This window comes from Oryctolagus cuniculus, chromosome 7 (genome assembly GCF_051225735.1).
Source record: "Oryctolagus cuniculus isolate XC-2025 breed Fujian yellow rabbit chromosome 7, ASM5122573v1, whole genome shotgun sequence".
NCBI lineage: Eukaryota > Metazoa > Chordata > Mammalia > Lagomorpha > Leporidae > Oryctolagus > Oryctolagus cuniculus.
The window spans coordinates 78,215,973-78,240,258 of NC_142873.1; the positions used below are offsets into that span (position 1 = coordinate 78,215,973).

A 24,286-nucleotide genomic window follows, 5' to 3' on the forward strand; every position below is an offset into this window, starting at 1 on the left:
ATGCAACTCCTGCTAATATCCAGGGAAAGCATGAGATGACGGCCCAAATGCATGGGGGCTCCTCAAGCTCCTGGCTTCAGCTTGGCATAGCCCTGGCCCTGCTGTACCCATCTGGGGAGTTAACCAGCAGATGGAAAATCTCCCTCTAAAGTATATCATGGTATACCTACTAAGAACCCTACAAGGAAGAACTTACCTATTTCCCAAATGTTGCAGTCACTGTGATCTCAACAGAAAAAGGTATCCTTGACTGTAGGTACAACAAACTAGAACAAATTTCTTACATGCCAAAGGGACATAAACTGAAATGTAATGTTAGCAATCACTTTTTGGCCAAACAGCAGAGAAGTATGAACAAAAATAATCATGTATTTAGGCAATCGAAAATACTACACAATATGCAGATGGTCCCCTGTACTACCAAACGTTATTCCCCTTTTGGCCCCCCAAGGGCGGTTATGGATGCAACACTCTTAAATCCCTGTTAACAGTATAAATGGGGAGAAAACAAGTATGCAGGAATTATCACTCAAGTCTCCAGTCTTGTCTTTCCTTGCTCCAGGAAACCTCGGGGATCCAGAAAAAAAAAAAAAAAAAAGATTGTGTCCTCTTAAGTGTCCCCTCTAAACCACTCTCTGATCATACCACATCATAACGTGTACAAACCATCAATTAGAGTCAAGGCAGAAAACACATTTTACCATTCATACTGCACAATGCCTGGAACATAGTATTTCTTGATGCAATGATGAGGCATGCTGCTTATTAAAAGTGAAATTTCCAACACTTGAATGATCCATTGTCAATAAAGCCTAATAGCCATAAATAAAAAGTACAGGGGACTAAAATGACTATGTACTTTTTTTTTTTTTAGATTGTAAGCTGAGTGCACTTTGAGAATCTTTTGAAGTTTTGAGTTGTCAGAATTGCTTCACTGGGCAGTATTTTTTTTTTTTTTTTTTTTTTTTGACAGGCAGAGTGGACAGTGAGAGAGAGAGACAGAGAGAAAGGTCTTCCTTTGCCGTTGGTTCACCCTCCAATGGCCGCCGCTGCAGCCGGCGCACCGCGCTGATCCGATGGCAGGAGCCAGGATCCAGGTGCTTTTCCTGGTCTCCCATGGGGTGCAGGGCCCAAGCACCTGGGCCATCCTCCACTGCACTCCCTGGCCATAGCAGAGAGCTGGCCTGGAAGAGGGACAACCAGGACAGAATCCGGCGCCCTGACCGGGACTAGAACCCGGTGTGCCGGCGCCGCAAGGTGGAGGATTAGCCTATTGAGCCACGGCGCCGGCCAAAGTATTTCTTATATCATAGTTAGAATACACTAAGCTTAGGGCCAGCACTTTGGCATAGCAGATAAAGCCGCTGCCTGCAGTGCCAACATCCCATACAGATGCTGGTTCAAGTCCCGGCTGTTCCACTTCTGATCCAGCTCTCTGCTATGGCCTGGGAAAGCAGTAGAAGATGGCCCAAGTCCGTGGACCCCTGCACCCATGTAAGAGACCCAGAAGCTCCTGGCTCCTGACTTCAGGATCAGCCGAGCTTTAGCAGTTGCAGCCATCTGGGGAGTGAGCCAGCGGATGGAAGACTTCCCTCTCTCTCCTCTGCCTTCCAAATAAACAAATCCTAAAAAAATAAAAAGACTTCAGAATACACTAAGCTCTCACTTGGGAGGAAAGGGAAAAAATCTCTTCAAAACCACATCTTCATTCCCCGGAACTGTTTCAGTTCTTTTTTTGTTGCTAGTCAAAACAATTAAGCATTGCTTCCTCCAAGTCAAGCTTAGAAAGGGAGTACTTTTAATTCTGTATGTGAATAATAACGTATTACAGGAATACCCAGAATTAGAGATTTGCAGGTTCCTTATGAAGGGCATGAGTTACTTGTTAACTGGTTAGTCAGCATTCACAGTTTCCTACTATTATCACAGATGCTTGTCACTTTCTAAATGCATATTTCGATCTTCCCAATACCAAAAGTGATGTAATTTAGAAAATACTTTCACTGACTACAAACATTTGATGCCACTTTCCAGTATTAGCCAGAAACGCCAAAAACTGTTTTTACTCACCACACTACATATCTTAAAAATATTTTTGTAAGCATTACCATTAATGTTCTTCCCAGGACGGTCTTCTTTATTTCAAAACAAGTACAGACTGTTTGCACACCAAGTTCTGTTTTTAATTTTTCCAGTTTGGTGTATTGTATGGACTTCTGATTCTTCAATAGGATACCCATCTGGAAAGCCCCAGGAAATATTTTCCTGGAAACACTTCAAAGTGCTTTTACTTCTGTTTTTAAATAAAGTTACTTTTTTTTTTTTTTTTTTTTTTTGGACAGGCAGAGTGGACAGTGAGAGAGACAGAGAGAAAGGTCTTCCTTTGCCATTGGTTCACCCTCCAATGGCCGCCACAGCCGGCACACCGCGCTGATCCGAAGCCAGTAGCCAGGTGCTTCTCCTGGTCTCCCATGCAGATGCAGGACCCAAGCACTTGGGCCATCCTCCACTGCACTCCCAGGCCACAGCAGAGAGCTGGCCTGGAAGAGGGGCAACCGGGACAGAATCCGGCGCTCCGACCGGGACTAGAACCCGGTGTGCAAGCGCTGCAAGGCGGAGGATTAGCCTAGTGAGCCGCGGCGCCGGCAACACAATGGTTTTTCACTATAAATGTAGTGTCACTTGTTTCAACAAAACTTTTGTTCATCTAGTATCTTAAATCTGCTCTAAATTGTTTCTGCACTTAGACATTGAGGTCCACCACCCTCCAGATCATTTCCACCCTCACTCATACCAAACAGTCTACTCTTTCTGTTTGAACTTCACTCCTCTTACTCTTCCTATACCCTGGAGAGCCAAGTGCTGCCTTCTCTGCATCCCTATCATTAATATTAGTTTAAATCTTACTTTCAGTCTTCCTTATTAACTACTTTTTTCCCAAAGTACTCCACAGCAAGGCAAAAGTATCTCCCTTCCCTTAAAAACTTCTGGGGCCGGCGCCACGGCTCACTAGGCTAATCCTCCGTCTTGCGGTGCCAGCACACCGGGTTCTAGTCCCGGTTGCCCCTCTTCCAGGCCAGCTCTCTGCTGTGGCCAGGGAGTGCAGTGGAGGATGGCCCAAGTGCTTGGGCCCTGCACCCCATGGGAGACCAGGAAAAGCACCTGGCTCCTGCCTTCAGATAGGTGCGGTGTGCCGGCCATTGGAGGGTGAACCAATGGCAAAGGAAGACCTTTCTCTGTCTCTCTCACTGTCCACTCTGCCTGTCCAAAAAAAAAAAAAAAAAAACACTTCTGGCATAGTCTGACCCCTTTAAATAAGTAAACAGTGGCTGGCGCTGTGGCATAATGGTTTCAGCTGCCATCCATAATGCTGGCATCCCACATGGGTGCCACAAGTCCCAGCAGCCCCGTTTCCAACCCAGCTTGCTAACGGCCTGGAAAAGCAGCAGCAGATGGCCTTTGCTCCTGTCCAGGCTTTGCACTCCTGTACCCACACGGAGACTTAGATGAAGCTCCGGGTTTCAGCTTGGCCCAGTGGCCATTTGGGGAGTAAACCAGCAGATGGAAGCTCGCTCGCTCTCCCTCTAATTCTGCCCTCTCAAATAAATAAAACCTTTAAAAAAAAAAAAAAAAAACACACCTGCAGCAAGGGCAGGAGTGGTGGAGTACCTGGAATCAAGTGTTACCTCTCTTTCTGCCTCTTACACAGCTTCCTGCTAATGTACCTAGCAGGCAGTAGTAGACGATGGCCCAAGTATCTGGATCCCTGCCACCCAAGCAGGAGACCCGGATGGAGTTCCAGGTTCCTGGCTTTGGCCTGGCCCAGCCCCAGCTGTTGATGGCATTTAGAGAGTCAACCAGTGGGTGGGAAGATCTCTTGAAATAAAGGTTTTTTAAAAGATTTATATGAGAGCCGGCGCCGCGGCTCACTAGGCTAATCCTCCGCCTAGCGGCGCCGGCACACCGGGTTCTAGTCCCGGTCGGGGCGCCGGATTCTGTCCCGGTTGCCCCTCTTCCAGGCCAGCCCTCTGCTGTGGCCCGGGAGTGCAGTGGAGGATGGCCCAGGTGCTTGGGCCCTGCACCCCATGGGAGACCAGGAAAAGCACCTGGCTCCTGGCTCCTGCCATCGGATCAGCGCGGTGCGCCGGCCGCAGCGCGCCGGCCGCGGCGGCCATTGGAGGGTGAACCAACGGCAAAGGAAGACCTTTCTCTCTGTCTCTCTCTCTCACTGTCTACTCTGCCTGTCAAAAAATAAAAAAATAAAAAAAAAAAATTAAAAAAAAAAAAAAGATTTATATGAAAGGCAGAATTACACACACAACACCACACACACACACACACACACACACACAATCTTCCATTGGCTGGTCTATTCTCCAAATGGCCTCAAAGGCCAGGGCTGTGTTGATGAGAAACTAGGAGCCTCCTCCAGGTCTCCCCTGTGGGTTCACTGACCCAAGGACTTGGGCCAATCCCCGCCTCCCCAGGTGCACTGGCCCCAGTAATAAACTTTGTAAAAATAACATACATATTCCTATCTTCCCAGCAGCACGATCAGTGAAGGGGCGGCGGATTACCATGTGGAAAACAACAGACCCTCTAATACTGAGATGTACCTTCTCAACTCCAGGCCTTTTCTTTTTGGCTCCATTTTCAGCTGAACTTCGTTCTCATTTAGCTCTATTCAAGCGAAACCATCCTTCAAGGCACAACCTAACAAATGTTATATACTGCAATTCAAATTAATGTATCTAGCAATTTAGTACCTATCTAGGTATCTGCAGTCATGTAGTTTTCAAATGTTACTTGGTATCTAAGTCTCAAAATTATACCACTCAGTAAGAAATACCTCCTTCTCCCTCTGAAAGTTTTCTCTCCTTTATTTATGCTAGTTTTGATTCAAAACCATTTCTGCTGATCAAAATCCTATCCTCCTCCAAACCAAATTTAAACGCAGTTCCCTTCAGTAGGTCCTCTTCTCATGCATTTCTTAGGTTTATTCCTATGGAACTTTATACTAATATTTCACAGTAGTTGTCAAATTCAGTTGTACTCACGCATCTTCCACAATTTAAGACCTCAAAGCAGGGCTCCTAATCTTTCATTTCTCTTTATACCAGCTCACATTCAAAGCCTAAGATTTTACACTGAAGCCATTTTTCAAAGAATTAGCATCCTCTCCCCTCTCCCGAAAAATGCTGTAATCATGCTTTACAAGGTTGGCTTGGGCCCCCACCTAAGGATATATCCAAGTCCTCACGCAATACTGTCTGTATAACCTAATTTGGAAACAAGATCACTGCAAATGTAACTAAGGATCCCCAGATGAGATCATCCAGAATTTAGGGTAAGCTCCAAATCCAATGACTGTCAAAGAAGGGGTGGGCATTTATGGCACCTGTGACTATAACATAAATGACCACACATACTTTCTCTAAAAATATCCCAGCATAAATGTTGTTATATACTAAAGCACTTGAGTCTTACTAAGTACTAGTTAAGTACAAACCTAATTTTAAAAGTTTCAGATTTTTCAAAATCTTTTCAAAAAAAAAAAAACATTTTATCAGCAGTTGATCCTAATGAAATGTTATACCTTTCATATAAAGGCAGCAACAAGCACAGGTAACTGACTGAGGGTGACCATGAAACAAACCAAATTTGGCCAACATACATTAACACATGAATCAGGTAAGACAACTATTATCTTAGAAATTATTATGATCTGCTGAAGCTTGATGTTTTAATTACAATTTCAGCACTTAAAGTACTAGAAGTTTAACGAAATCACTACTATCATTTCTTATGTTGAATAAACCCATGAAGTAATGGGAACACTTAATCCCTGCAAAAATATCATCTTCTCTGTTCCTCCAGGATTCTTTTATGACTATTCAATGTGTGTACGTATAAAACCATGTTATGTCAGTTTGCTGTTCTCTAAAATGAAACTATTCTATCTGACAAGTCTAAACTACGCAAAACACTATTTCTTCTATTTCTACCAAACCTAGCAGTATTAGTCCTACTCTACCTACCTGTTAATAGAAAAGCATGGTGCTACATGTGCCCAGCACTCTTCATTATTAAGGATATATGGAGACTGACTAGGGAACAGGAAAAAAAAATCAACTTACTTTAGACTACATCAAAGTTACATCTCAATTATCAACCTGTCATTTCTAGAAACCTTAACAACCTGCATTTCATAAGGTAGAATGCAAAAAAAATTTTTTAAAGTCTTCTGAGTACAAAGCACACTTTTTTAAAAAGCCACTTACGGGGCCAGCGCCATGGCTCACTTGGTTAATCCTCCACCTGTGGCGCTGGCATCCCATATGGGCGCCAGTTCTAGTCCCGGTTGCTCCTCTTCCAGTCCAGCTCTCTGCTGTGGCCCAAGTGCTTGGGCCCCTGCACCCGCATGGGAAACCAGGAAGCAGCATCTGGCTCCTGGCTTTGGATCGGATCAGCGCTGGCCATTTGGGGACTGAACCAGTGGAAGGAAGACCTTTCTCTCTAACTTTGTCAAAAAAAAATTTTTTTTAAAGCCATTTACCTTTTCTCAGAAGTCAATCATTGTCAAATTTTTAGAGCCTAAATAATCAGAATTGTGGGTAAAATAAGGTCCAAACTTTTATTAGGCACATGCTTATTTCCCAGAAACTTTGGGTTAAATTCTTTACAGTCAACATAAATAGACGTTTAGAAGCTAGGTGGGAAAGGGCAGAAAGGGAGAAATGCACTATGAGTAAACATGAGTTATTAACAGAAAGACTCCACAGAAGACACATGAAAGCAAATATGAAAGTACCATGTAGCCTATGTCCCTAAGAATGACAAGATTCCTCTACCTATAAGACCGCTGTGTAATACCATATTACAGTCACACACAATAATGTGCATTATCCCTTAGTAAATTGGAAATATAACATGGAAAAAATGGTGCTTTTTGAAAGTATTAAGTGTTTAATATTTCATTCCAGAAAATCCTTCAATGAAAAGGCATTTTTAATGTTTCTGCTTTTCAGATCATTAAAGATATTTAAAATACCACAAATATTGAAGATATAATGTTATATGTTACAATATTTTTTTTTTAATCCGTGGACCTGATAGAGGTATGTTCTTGGTTCTGGAAGAGACCCGTGACAAAGGGATGTGCAAACTGAACTTAAATCTTAGTCACAACTTTTGTCTTAGCTGACCTAACAGGATGTCTGTCCCTCTCCCAACCCTCTGGAACAAGCTTTACTTCCTTAAAATGTCCATGTCTCCTCAAGGAAAAAAAAGTTCATTTTCAAAGTTATCTAAGAAGGCTTAATGTATTTTCAAGAGGGACCCAATTTCTCAGCAAATTTCTTTTTCTGCTTGTTGTCTCAAATTCTGCATAGGAAAAACTACCTTACGTTCATTCCCCTAAAAATATTAAAGACAAATTATTTAAATATCAATTATTGTTAGAACAACACTAATTATAATTCATCACTAAAGGTACACTGCTACTTCTGAAACCTCCTGGTAAATCACTTAACTTAAATTTACAAGTACATGTTGCATCTTTAGTATAATTTACTTGTTTTAATTTATATATGCAAATTAATGATTTATATAAATACATATGGCAATGGAATCAAATGTTTAAAATCATTCAGAAATGCTATTTTTCCACCAAAACACTTCAAAAATTTATAAGCTTTTTAGTAAGCTAACGTTTAACCTCCACTTGATATGAAAATAGCCGCTGGGTATTCATTCACGTGTTGCCAACATTAAATACTAAAGATTATCAGGTAGGGTTGAACTTCAGAACTACAAACCATTATCTGAGGTGTTTTTGTCCTTTGTCCTAATCAATTTTTCCCATTTAGAGACATTGTCATACCCACTGGGAATGTTATGTCACAGGGTAGGAAAAAAAGATTGAACAGGTTTCTAGTAAACAGAAGGAAAAGGAAGTAGACTTAGAATTGTAAATGGGATACATTTAGTTTCATCCAGAAGTACATTTTATCATGTGTGAAGGTTTTGTTCATTTGTTTGCTTGCTTAAATCCAGTGGAAAGGTCTCTTCGATGACAAGTTACATTCCTTGAAGATACAGGACAAATAAGTAGCTAGTAAGTATCCAGTTTTCTTCTTTTTTAAAAAGATTTATTTATTTGAAAGGCAGTTACAAAGAGGGAGTGTAAAAAAGGGAGGTATCTTCCATCTGCCGGTTCACTCCTCAAATGGTGCAGCCACCAGGGCTAGGTCAAGTGGAAGACAGGAGCCTGGAACTCCATCAGGGTCACCCACCTGGGTGGAAGGGTCACAAGCAGTTGGGCCATCCTCTGCTGCTTTGGGCCATCTTCTGCTGCTTTTCCAGGTGCAGTAGCAGGGAGCTGGAAGGAAAATGGAGCAGCCAGGACTCAAACCAGCACTCATGGGATGCCACTGTCAGAGTGGCAGGTGGCCACTTAACCCACTGTGCTACACCAGTCCCAGTATTCAGTTTCTATACTTACCATCTCCAACAAACAGAAAAATACAAAGGTAACTAACAAAGGGGGATTCTGAGGGAGTTGAAATGAGGGGAAGGGATGGAGAGATAAAAAAAGTTATGAATTAATCTGTAATCTTATTCTAATTTTAAATATAAAGACAGCATAATATTTTGATCTAGCTATTACTCTAAAACATTTCAATTTTATATAACTTAAAAGTCACAATCAATTTGTTTATACAGCTTCTCCCATCTACAAATTTACATGAGAAAGACATCTGGTTTCCTGTTACAAATTAGAAAAGAATCCATGATCAGATAAAAGTCTTAGTTTACATTTAACTTTCAACTTTTTATTCTCCTGAGGAAATACCATGGACTGATCACCAAAGAAATCAAAGGAAATTGTGGTACTCAAATACAATTAAGAAGAGCTTTTGTTTCTCAAAGTTGCATGGGCACAACCTCGTTCAAACAACTCATGAACCACACTATAAAACAATTTGGTAGAGGCAGGCATTTAATCTAGCAGTTAAGGTTCAGTTTAGACACTCAGGTCATACATCAGAGTACCTTGGTTTGATATCCAGCTAAGGCTTCTGTCTCTAGCTCCTAACTCCAACTTCCTGCTAATGAGTGATGGCTCAACTAACTGGGTTCCCACCACCCACACAGGAGATGTGGCTGAGCTTCTTATTTCATCTTGGCCAGCATGGGCTGTTGCATTCATTTAGAGAGTGAACATGAGGATGGAAGATCTCCGTCTCTCTCTCTCCCTTTTAAATAGACACATCTTTAAAAAACAAAACAAAAAAACAAACAAAAAAACCTGATAGAAGCTACAAAGTGAAATCACGTTCCAATCAAAATTTAAGTACTGCATAGAAACTCAATAAAGTAGCCCAAAACACAGTTTTACTCGCCAGCACTAATAGAAAACTTGTACATACATGATAGAAACCACACACATACTTGCACATACCTTCCAAAAAAAAAAAAAAAAAAAGATGATGATACCCTTAACTAACTCATGGACTGAATATTCACTTTTACAAAAACATTTAGTGCTAAAATACACCTAGCAAGTTCTGGTTTCATCAGCCCTGTATCAGATTTGCAGAATAAATCTTATAGCTCCTATTCTGCTCTAGTTATGTCATCTAAGGATCTAAAAATTCATGTTTATCACTTAATACCAGATTCTAAGAAATTTGTTTTGAATAAAAATGGAAGTATAATAAGTAAGGTATATAATTTATACCTCTTCTCCTTCTGTAGCTTAGAAGCAAAGCTTTTTGAAAAAAAATAAGAAATCCTTTTATATGAACCCTGGCACATTCTATGTAAGAAGAAAACACAGTTATAAAGAGACAAGACAGAGATATAGTGTCTTTCAAATATAATATAAAGTGTGCAAGCTGGCCACACATAACTTTTTTCCAAATGATTATTTAAGGTGAATATGAAATAGTTATTAATATTATATGGGGGACAGGAGAAAAGTGAAATCAAAGTTTTCTATAAATTAAAGTGAAATTGGGAATCCTTACTTCCCTAACTAAATAAAAGCAGTCAACTACTGCACCAGTGTGTATTTTCAAGCAAATACAGAAGCAAAACTCATTAGCTCTTTTAAAAATACACACATTTAATGTTGGTCTGTTTTAATTTTCTAAGTAAAGCAATTCCAAAAATACAAACTGAACATCAGAGCCATGTGAACCACCATGATAAAATAAAACAGACATTCACAATAATTACGTCTAAAGACAGTTCAGCTTGATAAGTCGTCTTCAAAGTATGGTAACGTTAAAGAATTACTAAAAATACTGCTGGTGTTCAGTTAGAATTAAAGGACTTCAGGGAAAATGAAATAGTATGATACAGGTGGAGTGAATAAGGTTACATGGGATTTACATTTTCCATTACCCCTAGATATAAACAAACATTCAAAAAAATCAACACAAACTGTGTGTGTTATTCAAAATATTGCAGCTGCAGGAAAGGCAACTTTAAATTAATAGCTAGGGGAAAATCAAGTTTTGGTGGAGGTAAACAGAAGTGACAGTTTTTAATTTGCACTTTTGTAAAGCTCATTTATACCTGGCCAACCAGGAACCAAATGCAGGACAACCAAGTTCTCTGCTTCTTTTGGCTATACTGTGACAAGAAAAGGTCATCTTTTGAAGATGTTTAAAGAAATAAAGCAACTTCTTTATAAAGTCAAATAATCAATTAATGGAATAAATAAGCACTAACCCACCACTCTGTAATCACTACTTTACATATTTTTCCATTTTGGTGGCAAATACCCCAATTTTTATTCTAAAATCCACCAATCTTAAAAGTAAAATGAAAGCCAGCAAATAAGAATACTCTTCTGTTTACTCTTTGGCTAAAAAAAAAAAAAAAAAAAAAAAAAAAGGCAAAAAAGAAATAGAAGACAACTCTAACACTGGTGATAAAAGAAACTGTTTTCTTTTTTACACGTAAAATAAAGTTATCAATTTAAATCTTGGTACATTTTATAAAAACAAGAGGTAATGTTGTAATAAACAGCAGTAGCCTCAGCTGGCAACATACTGTTTGTTAACCCTGTGCAATAAAATACTTTGTTCATACTACACTTATCCAAACATGACTAACAGTTACTACAAACATTTTAGGAGTCTTCATGGGACTCCTATAGACTGTTAAAACTGAGAGACATTTACAATCATAATGTGCCATGAAAACTTGAAAACGTTACTTCTAGTAGGAGATAATGTTCATCTTATTTGAATGTTTTAGGTACTGAACAGCTGAGTTACAAGGACTGAAAGTGAAAAGCATTCTAAAAGCCCATGAACACTTCTTCACATTCTTCTTCAGAACACACTAGACTGGTTTGACACATTTCTCTTCATACATAGCAAGCAACAGCACCCAATAAAAGCCTGAGAAGAAATGCTGCTGTGTAAATACTGCAACTATTCCTGAAAAAAGAATTATGGGATATATATACTCCAAAGCTGCCCATTCCCATAATTTGTATTGCATAGGTCACATAATCACACACATATATACACACCTATGTGTATATATATGCACATGCAAAGAATATATTAAGACGACAATGAAGTCTAGTCACAGAGCAATTTACAGGCTCAATATATTTTTTACACTTTGCTTGAAAGAAAATTTCAATATTTTACAGTCTTTCAGTAGGCATTATATACACTGCACTTTATGAAATCTAAAAGGTATTGAAATAAATTTTTTCCAACATTTTGGTAACAAAACAGACAATGTTTCTCCAAATACTTGTGCTATCTACATGATCTGTTTGATCTGATAACCACTAATCACAAAAACTGACCAAATGGAATAATTAGAAAATTATCTAACACCATGCATGGGTTTGAATCATTTTTAATATCCTATCCTAGAAACAGTCTACAAATCTTAAGATTTAAAAAATTAAGTCTCTGTTCTGATTTTTAAAAGATATCTTTTTTATGACAATATCCATAACATTAACAGGTTCATGTTAAGGCTAGTATCATCCCCATTCATGAATTTTTTTTTTACTTTTTTTTTTTTTTTTTTTTTTTTTTTAAGAAAGATAGTAAAAGCCAGACTCCTTTAGGGCTTTGAACTGTACCTACAGAAAATGAGAGTGCAGTGAACATAATGTTCAGTCCTACAGTCAGGATGCAGTTGCTCCTTCCCATTCCACAAGATACTGCACCTTTCCGTCAAGTGTCACCCGACGAGCCAAAACTCGGTATTTTTCACCACATGCTATTCTACCTGCAGCACCAAAATAACTGGTAATGGAGTTTTTCAGATGATTGAGTTGTAACTCCTGATCTGCTAAGTTATTCAGAATCTCTGTGTTGAGTTCATCAAATTGATAATCTTCTTTGCCTTCATCATCTTTTACGATTTCTGAGTTCTGAGTCTGGAGTGCTCTTCTTGGAAGACGACCTCTTCTTCTCCGCAAATGTGGTATTGCAGCAGGCCAAGATCTTCCTGTTCGAGTTCTTTTTCTGGAGTCAGACAATCTATGGAACAGAAAAGGTAAAAAATTGTCTACTGAGAATTTAAAGCATCCTTTGCCCAAACAATGTGGTCTCTGACTTTAAGTCACTCTTCTATAAGAATATATCCTGGGGCCGGCACCTGCAGCGACAGCATCACATATGGGTGCCGGTTTGGGTCCCGGGTGCTCTACTTCCAATCACGCTCTCTGCTATGGACTGGGAAAGTAGTAGAATATGGCTAAGTCCTTAGGCCCCTGCACCCATGTGGGAGACCCAGAAGAAGCCTCTGGCTTCGGATCATTGCAACTCTGGCCGTCATGGCCAACTGGGGAGTGAACCAGCGGATAGAAGACCTCTCTCTCTGCCACTCCTCCTTTCTCTGTGTAACTCTTTCAAATGAATAAATAAATCTTAAAAAAAAAAAATTTATCCTTGCTGACATAAAAATCAGCCAAAGCAAAACAATAAATGCTATTATAAATGGACTATCACTTGCTTTTCTTACTTTAGATACTATCATCTTCTTGGGACTAACCTTTCTACAGCGTTTCCTCCTAAATTATACTATTAAGCTTAAAAAGAATGAGAGCCAAGTTTTGAAGCAGGGGTGGGGGTGGAGTTAAGGAGTCAGTCTTACTAACAAGTCTTAAGTCTCATCAACAAGAATGTTTATTCATTGCAACAAATACTAAGTGTCAACTATATACAAGACACTGTTCCATGTGCTTAGAAAGCAGAACTAAACATCATCTTAGTACCAGTTCTAGGCCTACTGAATGTAATGAACTGAAATAAGTACAACCTAGAAGTAACAATACTCTATTACTTTGTCAAATTCAAATCTCTTACACCATATGTTCACTTATTAAAGAATTGAGCTACATAATCCTTGAGGTCCTTTTTAGCATGAAAATGAAATGACTAATCTGAGCAAAAGAAGAATACAGCATACAGCTAAATTCAAAGACTTTCCAATCACACCGCCTAAGTTTACAACCCAGCTCTGTTATATATGCTAAACGAGCAATGTTGAGCCTGTTACTTAACACCTTCTTAGTCACAGTTTTCTCATTTGTAAACTGGGAATACCAGGACCTGCAACTCAAAAACAGCGACTCCAAGTAGACTAAACTTCTCATACCTGACAAGACATGCTTTAGGGAAAACTGGACCTGCTGAAAAGTTGGGTTAAATAAAATAGTCAGTCATGTGTTGCTCAACCAGGGGAATATGTTCTGAGGAATTCACCAAACTAAAACATCATAACATCATTTAGCAATATAATTTTATGGGACCATCATGTATGAGATTCATCGACAGAAATATTATGTGCTACATGACTGTACCATCAGGTAGAGTCTGCTATTGATAAAAACCCTGAGTTTTAAAATCCTTTCACTGACAAAAAGACTTACACAACCAATTCAACTTCAATTTCCTGGGCACCAGTGCTGTGACATAGCAGGTAAAACCAAAGCATACAATGCTGGCATTCCATATGAGCCCTGGTTCCTGTCCCAGCTGCTTGACTTCTGATCCAGTTCCCTGATAATGGCCTGGGAAAAACAGCAGAAAATGGCCCAAGTGTTTGGGCCCCTGCCATCCACACGTGAGACCTGGATGAAGCTCCTGGCTTCAACCCGGCTCAACCTTGGCTGTCGTGGCCTGTGGAGTAAACCAGCAGATGGAAGATTCTCTCTCTCTCTCTCTCTCTGTAATTCATATAATAAATCTTTTAAAAAATTTTCTAATCTCTGAAAAGCAAGTCATACTTGCATAGCAGAAACAAAAAAAAGCCTAACAGAAAAAAGAACTGCTTCCACCACTGGTATGCCTCCTCTTCCTTGTCCCACAAAGGAAATTTCCAAACTTGAAAAATGTCATGCTTGTGGCTCTAAAAAGCAAAAATATTCAGATTATTTATTAACAATTTAGGCAACATGGAACAAGGATTTGGTGTAATGGTTAAGACATTGCTTAGGACACAGACATTCATAGAGTGCCTGGTTCAAATCCTGGCTCTTATACTTTTGATCCAGTTTCCTGCCAGTGTACACCGTGGGAGGCACCAGATGATGGCTCGAGTATTTGCGTCTCTGCCATCCACACGGGAGACCCAGACTGAGTACCTAGCTCCTGGCTTCAGCATTTGGGGAGTGAACCAGGAAAAGATCATTCTCTGTTTGTCTCTCTGCCTTTCAAATACAATGAAAATAAATAAAAATTTTAAAATAAGGGAATATACATATGGATTATTTCTCAAAAAGGTGAAAAACACATATCATTTTCAATTACTAAAAAAATACTCAATCATCACTTTGCAAACAGAAAAAAATAGAAAAAAAATTAAGAACATAAAATATCTACCCATAATGCCTGGGAATACTAGACGAGGTAGTTTCTTTTGTACTGGAAGCACCCGTGAAATCCACATCTGAGGTATTGGATGAATGTGCAGTTCCCTCAGTTCTCCTGAGACAAAAGAATTTAAATGGTATAAAAACTATATTACATAACAATAGAAACACTAATTTCCCCCCAAAAGAAAATTCCTAAGAAAGGAATAATAATTTTCTATTTACCCTATAGAACAAGGTAAATCCAAAGAAGGATTCTCTGAAACTGATTCCTTATCCTGAAAAATAAATTATGTACTTAAAGCATGGTTCTAAAGAAAGCAGATAAAATATTAGCTTCTTGGTGATTTCATGCATCCTTCCTCCTCTCTGAGAACATATACCAACATATCTTCTTACCAAAGGTGGCTCAGCAGTTTTTTGAATCATTTTTCGTGTATATGGGCCAGGAGGACGACCCACAGACTTTTTCTTTCCTTTTTTTTCTATGCCATTACTTACTTCCCTGAAACAGAAATCATCATGTATTTAATCTATGCATAAAGAAAAAGACAATGGCTTTACATATGAAACTACATATGTACATATTGTATGTTTATATTAATGGATATAAAAACTACATTAAACATAAGTTCAATATGTAAATCTAGTCAAGTACATAGCTAATACATTCTAATTTACATAAATATTTAAGAGATTTTTACACTTATGAAAGGTTTATGGGGGAAGTATTCTCTTTATTATAATTACAAAAAATACATACCATCTAAAAATCAACAACAAAAATCAGGTAACTATATTGGATGTGAGATTTGAAAACTCCTAAAAAATATCTAGTTTGGGTTGTTCTACTTTGGGGATGTATCAAAAATTTACTACTAAACAATGTGAATTTCAGTAGTTAATCTTCTGGAGCCAGGAAGTATCTATGTTAAAATTATAGTAGCTTTGAAGAGAGATTGCCTTTAGAAATAAGTGCACATATATATGGATTCCTGAATGCCATTATCATGTAGAGAATGAAGCCCAGGCTGACAGAATATAAAGGAGAAAAAAATTATTCATACTGGCAGTAAGTCACTCAGAGGGCAAAAGTAAAGAAAAAGGGGGCAATATCCAAGGACACTTCTAATTAATAAAAAAGAAGGAAAAATGGCAAATAGCAATATATAAAACATCTATTTCATTTATTCAACAAACAGCAGCTACCATACAAAAGGGATATTAGATAACAGGGATACTGAAACACTCCAGTGCTAAGGGATTCAACAATATAGCTAGAAGGTAATAAATGTGCACACAAGCAAGGCAATAAAATGGGGAAACAACTGTAAGAAACTTAGCCATGAAAACTGAACTTCCAAAAAGAGGGGCCAGCGCTGTGACGCAGCAGGTTAAAGCCCAGCCTGCAGTGCAGCCATCCCTTATGAGCACCAGTTCAAGTCTTGGCTGCTCCATTTCCCATCCAGCTCTCTACTGTGGCCTGGGAAAGCAGTGGAAGACGGCCCAAGCCCTTGGGCTGCTGTACCCGTGCCGGGAGATCCAGAAGAAATTCCTGGCTCCTGGCTCCAGATCAGCTCAGCTTAGCTCTGGCCACAGTGGTCAGCGGGGGAATGAACCAGTGGATAGAAGACATCCATCTCGCTCTTGCTCTCTCTCTCTCTCTCTCTCTAACTCTTTCAAATAAAGAAATAAATCTTAAAAAAGAAGGAAAAAAAGGAACAATACTACATAACAGGTCTTAAAAAAGGTAAATGGAGAATATTAGGGAAAAGCCTACTCCCCCCAGACAACAAACTAAGATCAGAGAATAAGGATGGAATATGAAGGAGAAAGTAAAGGAGCTGTAATAACAAAATACAACTAGACCTGTAATCAAAAGTCTCAAGGAGTGCTAAGATAGATGGGACATAAAATTTTCTGAGAATTAAAAAAAAAAAACCTAACGCTTACAAAATCACTGGACTAAAGAAAATACTCAAAAGACTCAAACCCCAACATTTATAAGATCACTGGACTGGAGAAAATACTTATACTAAAAGGACCTATCCATACACAGGGCCCAGAAGAAACTGAGAAAACCTATAAAGAAACCTGAACTCTGGTCTAGTGGAATCACACATGACCTGAGAGCTATCAAAACCATGACAGGAGGACAGAGAACATTAGTGAAATTCTTTTTCTCTAATTCATAATAAGGGTAACTACTAGCAAAGATCACAGTAATAAAGCCTCAAAGTGATAGGAATAATAAGCATGTTTTCTTTCAGGAAAGAAATTTTAAGTTAACCACTTTATTACTAACTTCAAATGGCTATGATACACTGTCAACATTTTATTATTTTCTTATTCTCCAAGACAACTATTCCATATCTTTTATTTACTCCTTAGAATTCTCTCTCTCTAGAACCCTTTTCGCTATCTTTGCCTATTTCATTGAGAAAATAGCTTGTCATCTTCTAACTGCCCAATCTACAACATAACCAGCATCTGTAACCACCTTGTCTTTTCACCTCGTTTAAAAAGTTTACCTTTCCTTTCAAAAGCCATACCAATATGCAGACTGAATCCCTTCCATTTTAGATTCTCAAAGGCATCACAGTATCTTCAATAAGCTCTACTCTCTCCTACACCAATTTCTTCTCCACTGGTCATTCCTACTAACACACAAAAACAGATTCCAACTGTCTCCTATCTAAAAAACCGCCAATTAACTAGGTCTATTCCCCTCTTCAGCTGTCATGCCATTTATTTATGCTTTCTTTCACAACACAGCTTCTGAAAGTTAATGATATATACCAACCCCTTCCACCACTTTCTCCTTCAGAATTCTAAAAATGTTTTGTTTTCCCTTTTTATTATTATTATTTTCAATCTACCTATATCCCTCATATTCTTCTCTCATGTTAATCTACCTTTCACTGGCATTTAATACATTTTAATTCACCTATCTTTCTTCAAACATTCCCCTTTTGCTTCTCATGACCCCAAACTTTCCTGGCTTCCTCCTTATCTCATTGATCAATCTTATTCAGTCTCCTCTACTCATTCCACCTCTTCAAAATGCATCAATATCAAAACATTACTCTGACCACATAAATTCTCTATTTACTCTAGATAATTTCATTCATTCTCATGACTTTATAAATACAAATTTTTATAACTTGCCCTGATCTTTCACGAGTTCCTGACCTACAAATCCACGTGCATTTATCTCACACTATGACTTACATATCCCTCATAAGAATGTCAAACTCAGAGGTCATCAATGTGGCGCAGTGGGTTAAAGCCCTGGCCTAAAGTGCCAGCATCCCATATGGGCATCAGTTCTAATCCCGGCTGCTCCTATTCGAATCCAGCTCTCTGCTATGGCCTGGGAAAGCAGTAAGAGATAGCCCAAGTGTTTGGGAAATGGCTACAGCCTTGTGCGAGACCCAGAAGAAGCTCCTATCTCCTGACTTCAGATTGGCTCAGCTCTGGCCGTTGCAGCCATCTGGGGAGTGAACCAGCGGATGGAAGATTTTTGTCTCTACTTCCCTCTGTAACTCTTTCAAATAAATAAAATAAATATTAAAAAAAAAAAAAAAAGAATCTCAAACTCTGCTATGGCCTGGGAAAGCAGTGGAAGATGGCCCAAGTCCTTGGGCCCCTGCACCCACATGGCACCTGGCTCCTGGCTTCGGATCGGCGCAGTTCCAGTCGTTGCAGCCAAATGGGCAGTGAACCATCGGATGGAAGACCTCTCTCTCTGCCTCTCCTCTCCCTGTGTAACTCTGACTTTCAAGTAAAATAAATAAATTAAAAAAAAAAAAAAGAATCTCAAACACAATGAGTAGAAACAGAAGAATTCTTTGTTCACTTTGCCATAATCTGTTCTACATCTGGGTAACAAATACTACCATCCACCAGTTAGTTCAACCCACAAATATGGGCAATATCTGACTTCATTCCTCCCTTTCCTTCATAAATTTATTTATCAAATTCAATCATCTCTGCCTTCAAAAGATATCCTGGTTCTATTTTCTCTGTGACTGTTAACCACCCACCCATACATAATGAACCATCACCTATCTCTCATTAGACAATTACAGGAAGCCCAATTTCCTCCTGTGTCTACTAGTATTTCAAACAATATCCAAAGAAGTGGTTATAAGAGATGATTAAATCTGCTTACATTCCTTAAATGCCTTCCTACTGTCTTTATAAAAAACCCAAATTCAAGAGACCCATAAGACCCTATGCAATAAAACCCTACCCAACCTTCCTAACACCTGATGCTATACTCTAGCCCTACTTCATACAACGAATAGTCATCTATGAGTCCCTAAAACAGTTTACAAGGTCTGTGCACTATTTCTGCTACCTGGAGTAAATTTTCCTTTGTTCACCTTTGTTCTTCAATTGTTAGATTATTCTCATTAAGTGGAGCTTAAATATTATTTTAAATTGCCCCTACTTAAAATATAAATTTCCCTTCCCTACTGATCTCAGCAAATTCTAAGACAGCATGCTATTTCCTAAATGATCTGTAATTATTTTACTTATCACCTTTCCCCCCCCTATTCATATAAACTCCCCTATTTATATAAACTCTACCGGGCAGAAGGAAAATCTATCTTAATGAATCCCCACCACTCAAGACAATAAGGCATTGACAAATAAATGGTCATGAAAGAGTTGAGTGAATGAATGAATGAATGAATAAATGAACATGCCAGTTTTTAAGTTGAGATAATTGATATATATCTCAACAGAATTTATTCTTGGAAGGTCAAAGACCTAAAACAAGCAAATATCTAACATCAATTCTATGTACCTTGCCTACGCACAAAATTATAAACAGGAAATAAAATCAGGGTTACTGCCACTTATTCTTTAAAATATACTATGAGACTAAACAATGTACATTTTTAGTTACAAGTCACTAAAGAGAAAAACTAAGCCACAGATCAACTTTTACCTTGAATCAGATATAGGTTTGGATGCCTTTCTGCCTTTAATTTTAAATTCATGGGATGTTCCTTCAGGTTCTTTCTCTGCCTTGAAAGCCACATTTGGTGGCACAGGAGGAACACGAATTCGCAACCCAAACAAATGCTTCTTCTTCTTTATTTCTTTCCCAGACATAAACCTAAAGTTTGAGAAAATTAACTAAAAATTTAAAAACTGAACACATTTACATTACAGACCCTAACTCATAACTTTCGGATACAGGCCTTTACATATGAAAGCTCACCATATACTATAAAAACTCTTTTTCCCCCTTGCTTTCCTTGATTCTTGTCTGTTCCAGACAATCCTTAGCAGAGTAAAATAGGAGGAAGGAATAGGACCAGAAGAGAGAAATGCACATGTCCACTTTTTTTTTTAAACATGGCCTCTAACTTTTTAAAGGAAGAAAGAAGAGCACAAAATGCTATTTTTTTAATTCCAGTATGTTTTACCATTATTTTAACACCATGTTAGAAATATCTCAAAAAAGCTTTAGAAGACAGGATCTTAAGGATAGGAATCTTGGTTGAAATCATAGGTGATACTACTAGAAAAGAAAGTAGAAGGTAAATCCTAGAGTCAAGAAAATTAACGGAGTCACTAATATGGTAATAGTGTTACTTCAGTTGACAGTGGACTTGGTCCTCTACAGACGATGCTCCCTAGCCCTTTCCTTTAGTTCTTTAGGGTCCTTGTTCCCAAGGACCTCCATCTACTTTAGCTCTACTGGAGCCTAGCTGCACCTATTGTTTGCAACATTTTTCCATTTTTACATAGGTTTAAGAACAGGGATTTCCATCTCTACATAATAGCTATACTTCTGTCATTCTAAGTTGGAGTTCAGAATTCACTGTTCTATAAAGTATCTTTACTGGTCTAAAGATCTAGCCACTATAAATTGTAACATTATTTAACAAAAAAACACTGTTAAATTCAAAACAGTAACTTGTGGCCGGCGCCGTGGCTCAATAGGCTAATCCTCCGCCTGCAGCACCAGCACACCGGGTTCTAGTCCCGGTTGGGGTGCCGGATTCTGTCCCGGTTGCCCCTCTTCCAGGCCAGCTCTCTGCTGTGGCCCAGGAGTGCAGTGGAGGATGGCCCAAGTGCTTGGGTCCTGCACTCCATGGGAAACCAGGAGAAGCACCTGGCTCCTGCCATCAGATCAGCGAGGGGCGCCGGCCACAGTGCACCGGCCACAGCGCGCCAGCCATTGGAGGGTGAACCAACGGCAAAGAAAGACCTTTCTCTCTGTCTCTCTCTCACTGTCCACTCTGCCTGTCAAAAAATAAAAAATAAAAATAAAAAAAATTAAAAAAAAAACCAGTAACTTGTTACAAACAAAAATTTTATAACTCAAGAGTTTAGGTGTTGGCGCCGCGGCTCACTAGGCTAATCCTCCGCCTTGCGGCGCCGGCACATCAGGTTCCAGTCCCGGTCGGGGCGCCAGATTCTGTCCAGTTGCCCCTCTTCCAGGCCAGCTCTCTGCTGTGGCCCAGGAATGCAGTGGAGGATGGCCCAAGTGTTTGGGCCCTGCACCCCATGGGAGACCAGGGTAAGTTCCTGGCTACTGCCATCGGATCAGCGCGGTGCGCTGGCCGCAGCACGCCAGCCGTGGCGCCCATTGGAGGGTGAACCAATGGCAAAAGGAAGACCTTTCTCTGTCTCTGTCTCTCTCACTGTCCACTCTGCCTGTCAAAAAAAAAAAAAAAAAGAAAGAAAAAGAAAAAAGAAAAAAAAAGTTTAGAGGAGTCAGCATATACAAGTATAAACTTTCTACTGCATTTTGAAAATGTTTTTAAAGAAACATACATATGCTGGTTTAAAAAGAGAGATATCGATATGGGACTATATCAAGTAATATCACTTAATTATCTTAGGCCACTCAACCAGAAAAATTACTTCTCTGTAACTGATAACAATCACACATCTTAAAACCAGATTTCAATCCGTTTAAAAAATCTGCATTCTCTGGAATCTTTTCACATACCTTTTGCACATTCCCATCAGCTACCAATAGTTTTACTTTCAGTAGACTACATTATAGAAATAGGTTATCATTGAATATGCTTTTTTAATGGTTCAGGCCAATTCCCCCAATAAATATTAAAATGCCTCTCAACCCACACCCATAAGGATCACGCTTCTCTTCACTCTCCAACCCTAGAGATCACTGTTTTACTATGACCAAAAGACAAAGGAAGGTCACTTGAAAGTTTAAAATGGTATATACTTGTTCTATATGCCAATCCCACAATTGTTTAAACAATGCTATCAATGCTTATACTTACTAAATTTAGTCTCCCTCATAGGGATACATAAAATAAATCAACTTACATGGTCTTGTAATCATTTAATGCTTCCAGAACATGCTCATATCTTTCAGATTTTGGTGTGTCTGCCAGCTGTGAAGTATCAAGAAACAATTTAACGCACTAAAATTTCATCAATTAGTAATATACAGGTGCCAGAAAGAGGCAATGTGATGTAGATGAGAAATGTACTGGTAGTCAGAAGACCTAAGTTCTAATTCCAGGTCTTCACTAGAGTGACCTAGAGCCACCTCACCTCTCAAGTCTTATTTTCTCATCTTTAAGGAGGAGAGTATAATGCTTGCACCAATTATATTACTAGTTCACTATATGGATCAAATGATATGACTGCTAAAAAACTGTAAACTGGAAATACTATAAAATGGGATTTTGTTATTATTAAATTTTTAAGATCTATAAGCTGAGGAAATACATTAAAATATTTTAATATTTACAATGAAAGCTTTTACATACGAAATAGACTAAAAGTAATGAGAAATACACCACTTTATTTCCTATTAGCTCCATTATTTTCATAAACTAATAATCTAATTTGTAAAAATTTTATGGGGGCCAGCATTGTGGCATAGCAGATTAAGCCCCTGATTTCAACAGTGGGATGCCGGTTCAAATTCTGGCAGCTCCGCTTCCAATCCAGCTCCCTGCTAATGCAACTGGGAAAGCAGCAGAAAAAGGCCCAAGTGCTTGGGCCCCTGTACACACGTGAGAGGAGACCCTGATGAAGTTTCAGGCTTCTGGCTTCAGCCTGGCCCAACCCCAGCTATTGCAACCCTTTGGGATTAAACAGATGGATGATCTCTCTTTCTGTAACTCTGCCTTTCAGATAAATCTTTAAAAAAACAATCTCTGAGTTGGAGGATTTTTATTTTCATTAACAATTACAGACCTTAGCACTAAGTGGCTTGGTAATTTTTCATCATCTTAAACCATTTTAAAATTCAAATATTGGGGTAGGTCTTGAGGCACAGTGGGTTAAGTTTCCACTTGAGATGCCAGCATTCCATATCAGAGTGCCTGTTTGAGTCCCAGCTGCTCTGCTTCCAATCCATCTTCCTGTTAATACACCTGGGAAGAAGTAGAAAATGTCCCAAGTGCCTAGGCGCCTTGCGACCCATGTGGGGAGAGGAAAAGAGTGTTCCTGGCTTTAGCCTGGCCCAGCCCTGGCTGTTCTGGCCATTTGGGTAGTGAACCAGTAGGTGGAAGATCTGTCTTCACCACCCCAACTCCCACCTTTCAAATAAATAAATAAATCTTTAAAAAACTACAACAAATTCTAAATTTTCAATTATAGTAAATATTCATATTGTTGTATTAGGGTTTTCCCCCACAACTTTCTGCTTCTTTCAAAATTTAAAGACTGAGGCACATCAGCAAAAAAGTCTAAACAATAAAAGGACCATCCTGAATTAAGGCCACAAAAAAAAAAAATCTAAAATATCACAGTTGACTTTGAAAATAATAGGCAGTATATTCTTTACCACTTAAAATTTCTAAGCTTCATAACTTGAAAAACCAAATTTGTGAAAAAGAATGTTCAGGCTAGATTAGACTTAGAAGTCATCTACTCCTATTCTATTTTACACAAGTTAACAAATACAAAAGTTAATTGAACTGCTCAAATTCACCTGACAAATTAGGAAGAAAGCTAGAACCTGAACCCAAGTGATGATAAATCGACTCTTTCAACATTCACTGAGAGCTCACTCTGTGGCAACATGTTGGGTGCTACAAAATATATAAAAGAGAACAGTTAGGTGCTCATTCCTCTATACCATACTACCACCTACTATTATAATTTGGAAGAGTCCAATAACAAAGAATTTTTAATAGGAATAGAGAATCCAATTTTAAAGTTTCAAATGGACACTTAGTTCTAAATCAACGTTCCTGTGGATAGTCATTCAACTTGGCTTAATGATTACCACAGCTAATAAAGAACCTAATTAGGAAAACCACTCCATAGGTATGCAAAATCTTCCTCCCTACAATGTTTTTATTCTCTTTTCTAAGTTAGCTCTTTGAATATTTGAAAGCAGCAGTTCTCGTTCCGGTTGCTCCTCTTCCAGTCTGGCTCTCTGCTGTGGCCGGGGAAAGGGGGGCA

The 24,286-nt window shown here is 38.9% G+C and overlaps 1 protein-coding gene and 1 long non-coding RNA gene across 25 annotated transcripts in view; one reads left to right on the forward strand and one right to left on the reverse strand.

The window, feature by feature from the left end:
- Window positions 1-8,128: 8,128 nt before the first annotated feature.
- MTF2 (metal response element binding transcription factor 2) overlaps window positions 8,129-24,286 on the reverse strand; it is an 81,837-nt gene continuing 65,679 nt past the window's right edge. For 17 of the 24 annotated variants that reach the window (XM_017346079.4, XM_089300336.1, XM_089300340.1 and 14 more), the window contains 6 exons: window positions 22,190-22,257; window positions 19,824-19,994; window positions 15,263-15,368; window positions 15,089-15,141; window positions 14,874-14,978; window positions 8,129-12,527 (listed from right to left, as the gene is read on the reverse strand). In XM_017346079.4, coding sequence (XP_017201568.1) covers window positions 12,170-12,527; window positions 14,874-14,978; window positions 15,089-15,141; window positions 15,263-15,368; window positions 19,824-19,994; window positions 22,190-22,257 — 861 coding nt within the window. In that variant the 3' untranslated portion in view covers window positions 8,129-12,169. Of the gene's footprint in view, window positions 12,528-14,873; window positions 15,010-15,088; window positions 15,142-15,262; window positions 15,369-19,823; window positions 19,995-22,189; window positions 22,258-23,071; window positions 23,251-23,807; window positions 23,911-24,286 lie in introns of those variants that run through there. The other 7 variants (XR_016210901.1, XR_016210898.1, XR_016210899.1 and 4 more) reach the window with 4 other exon arrangements.
- Window positions 12,409-14,832, forward strand: LOC149125613 (uncharacterized). The gene is made up of 2 exons (XR_016210906.1): window positions 12,409-12,543; window positions 14,546-14,832. It is a non-coding gene; the product is annotated as an uncharacterized LOC149125613 (long non-coding RNA).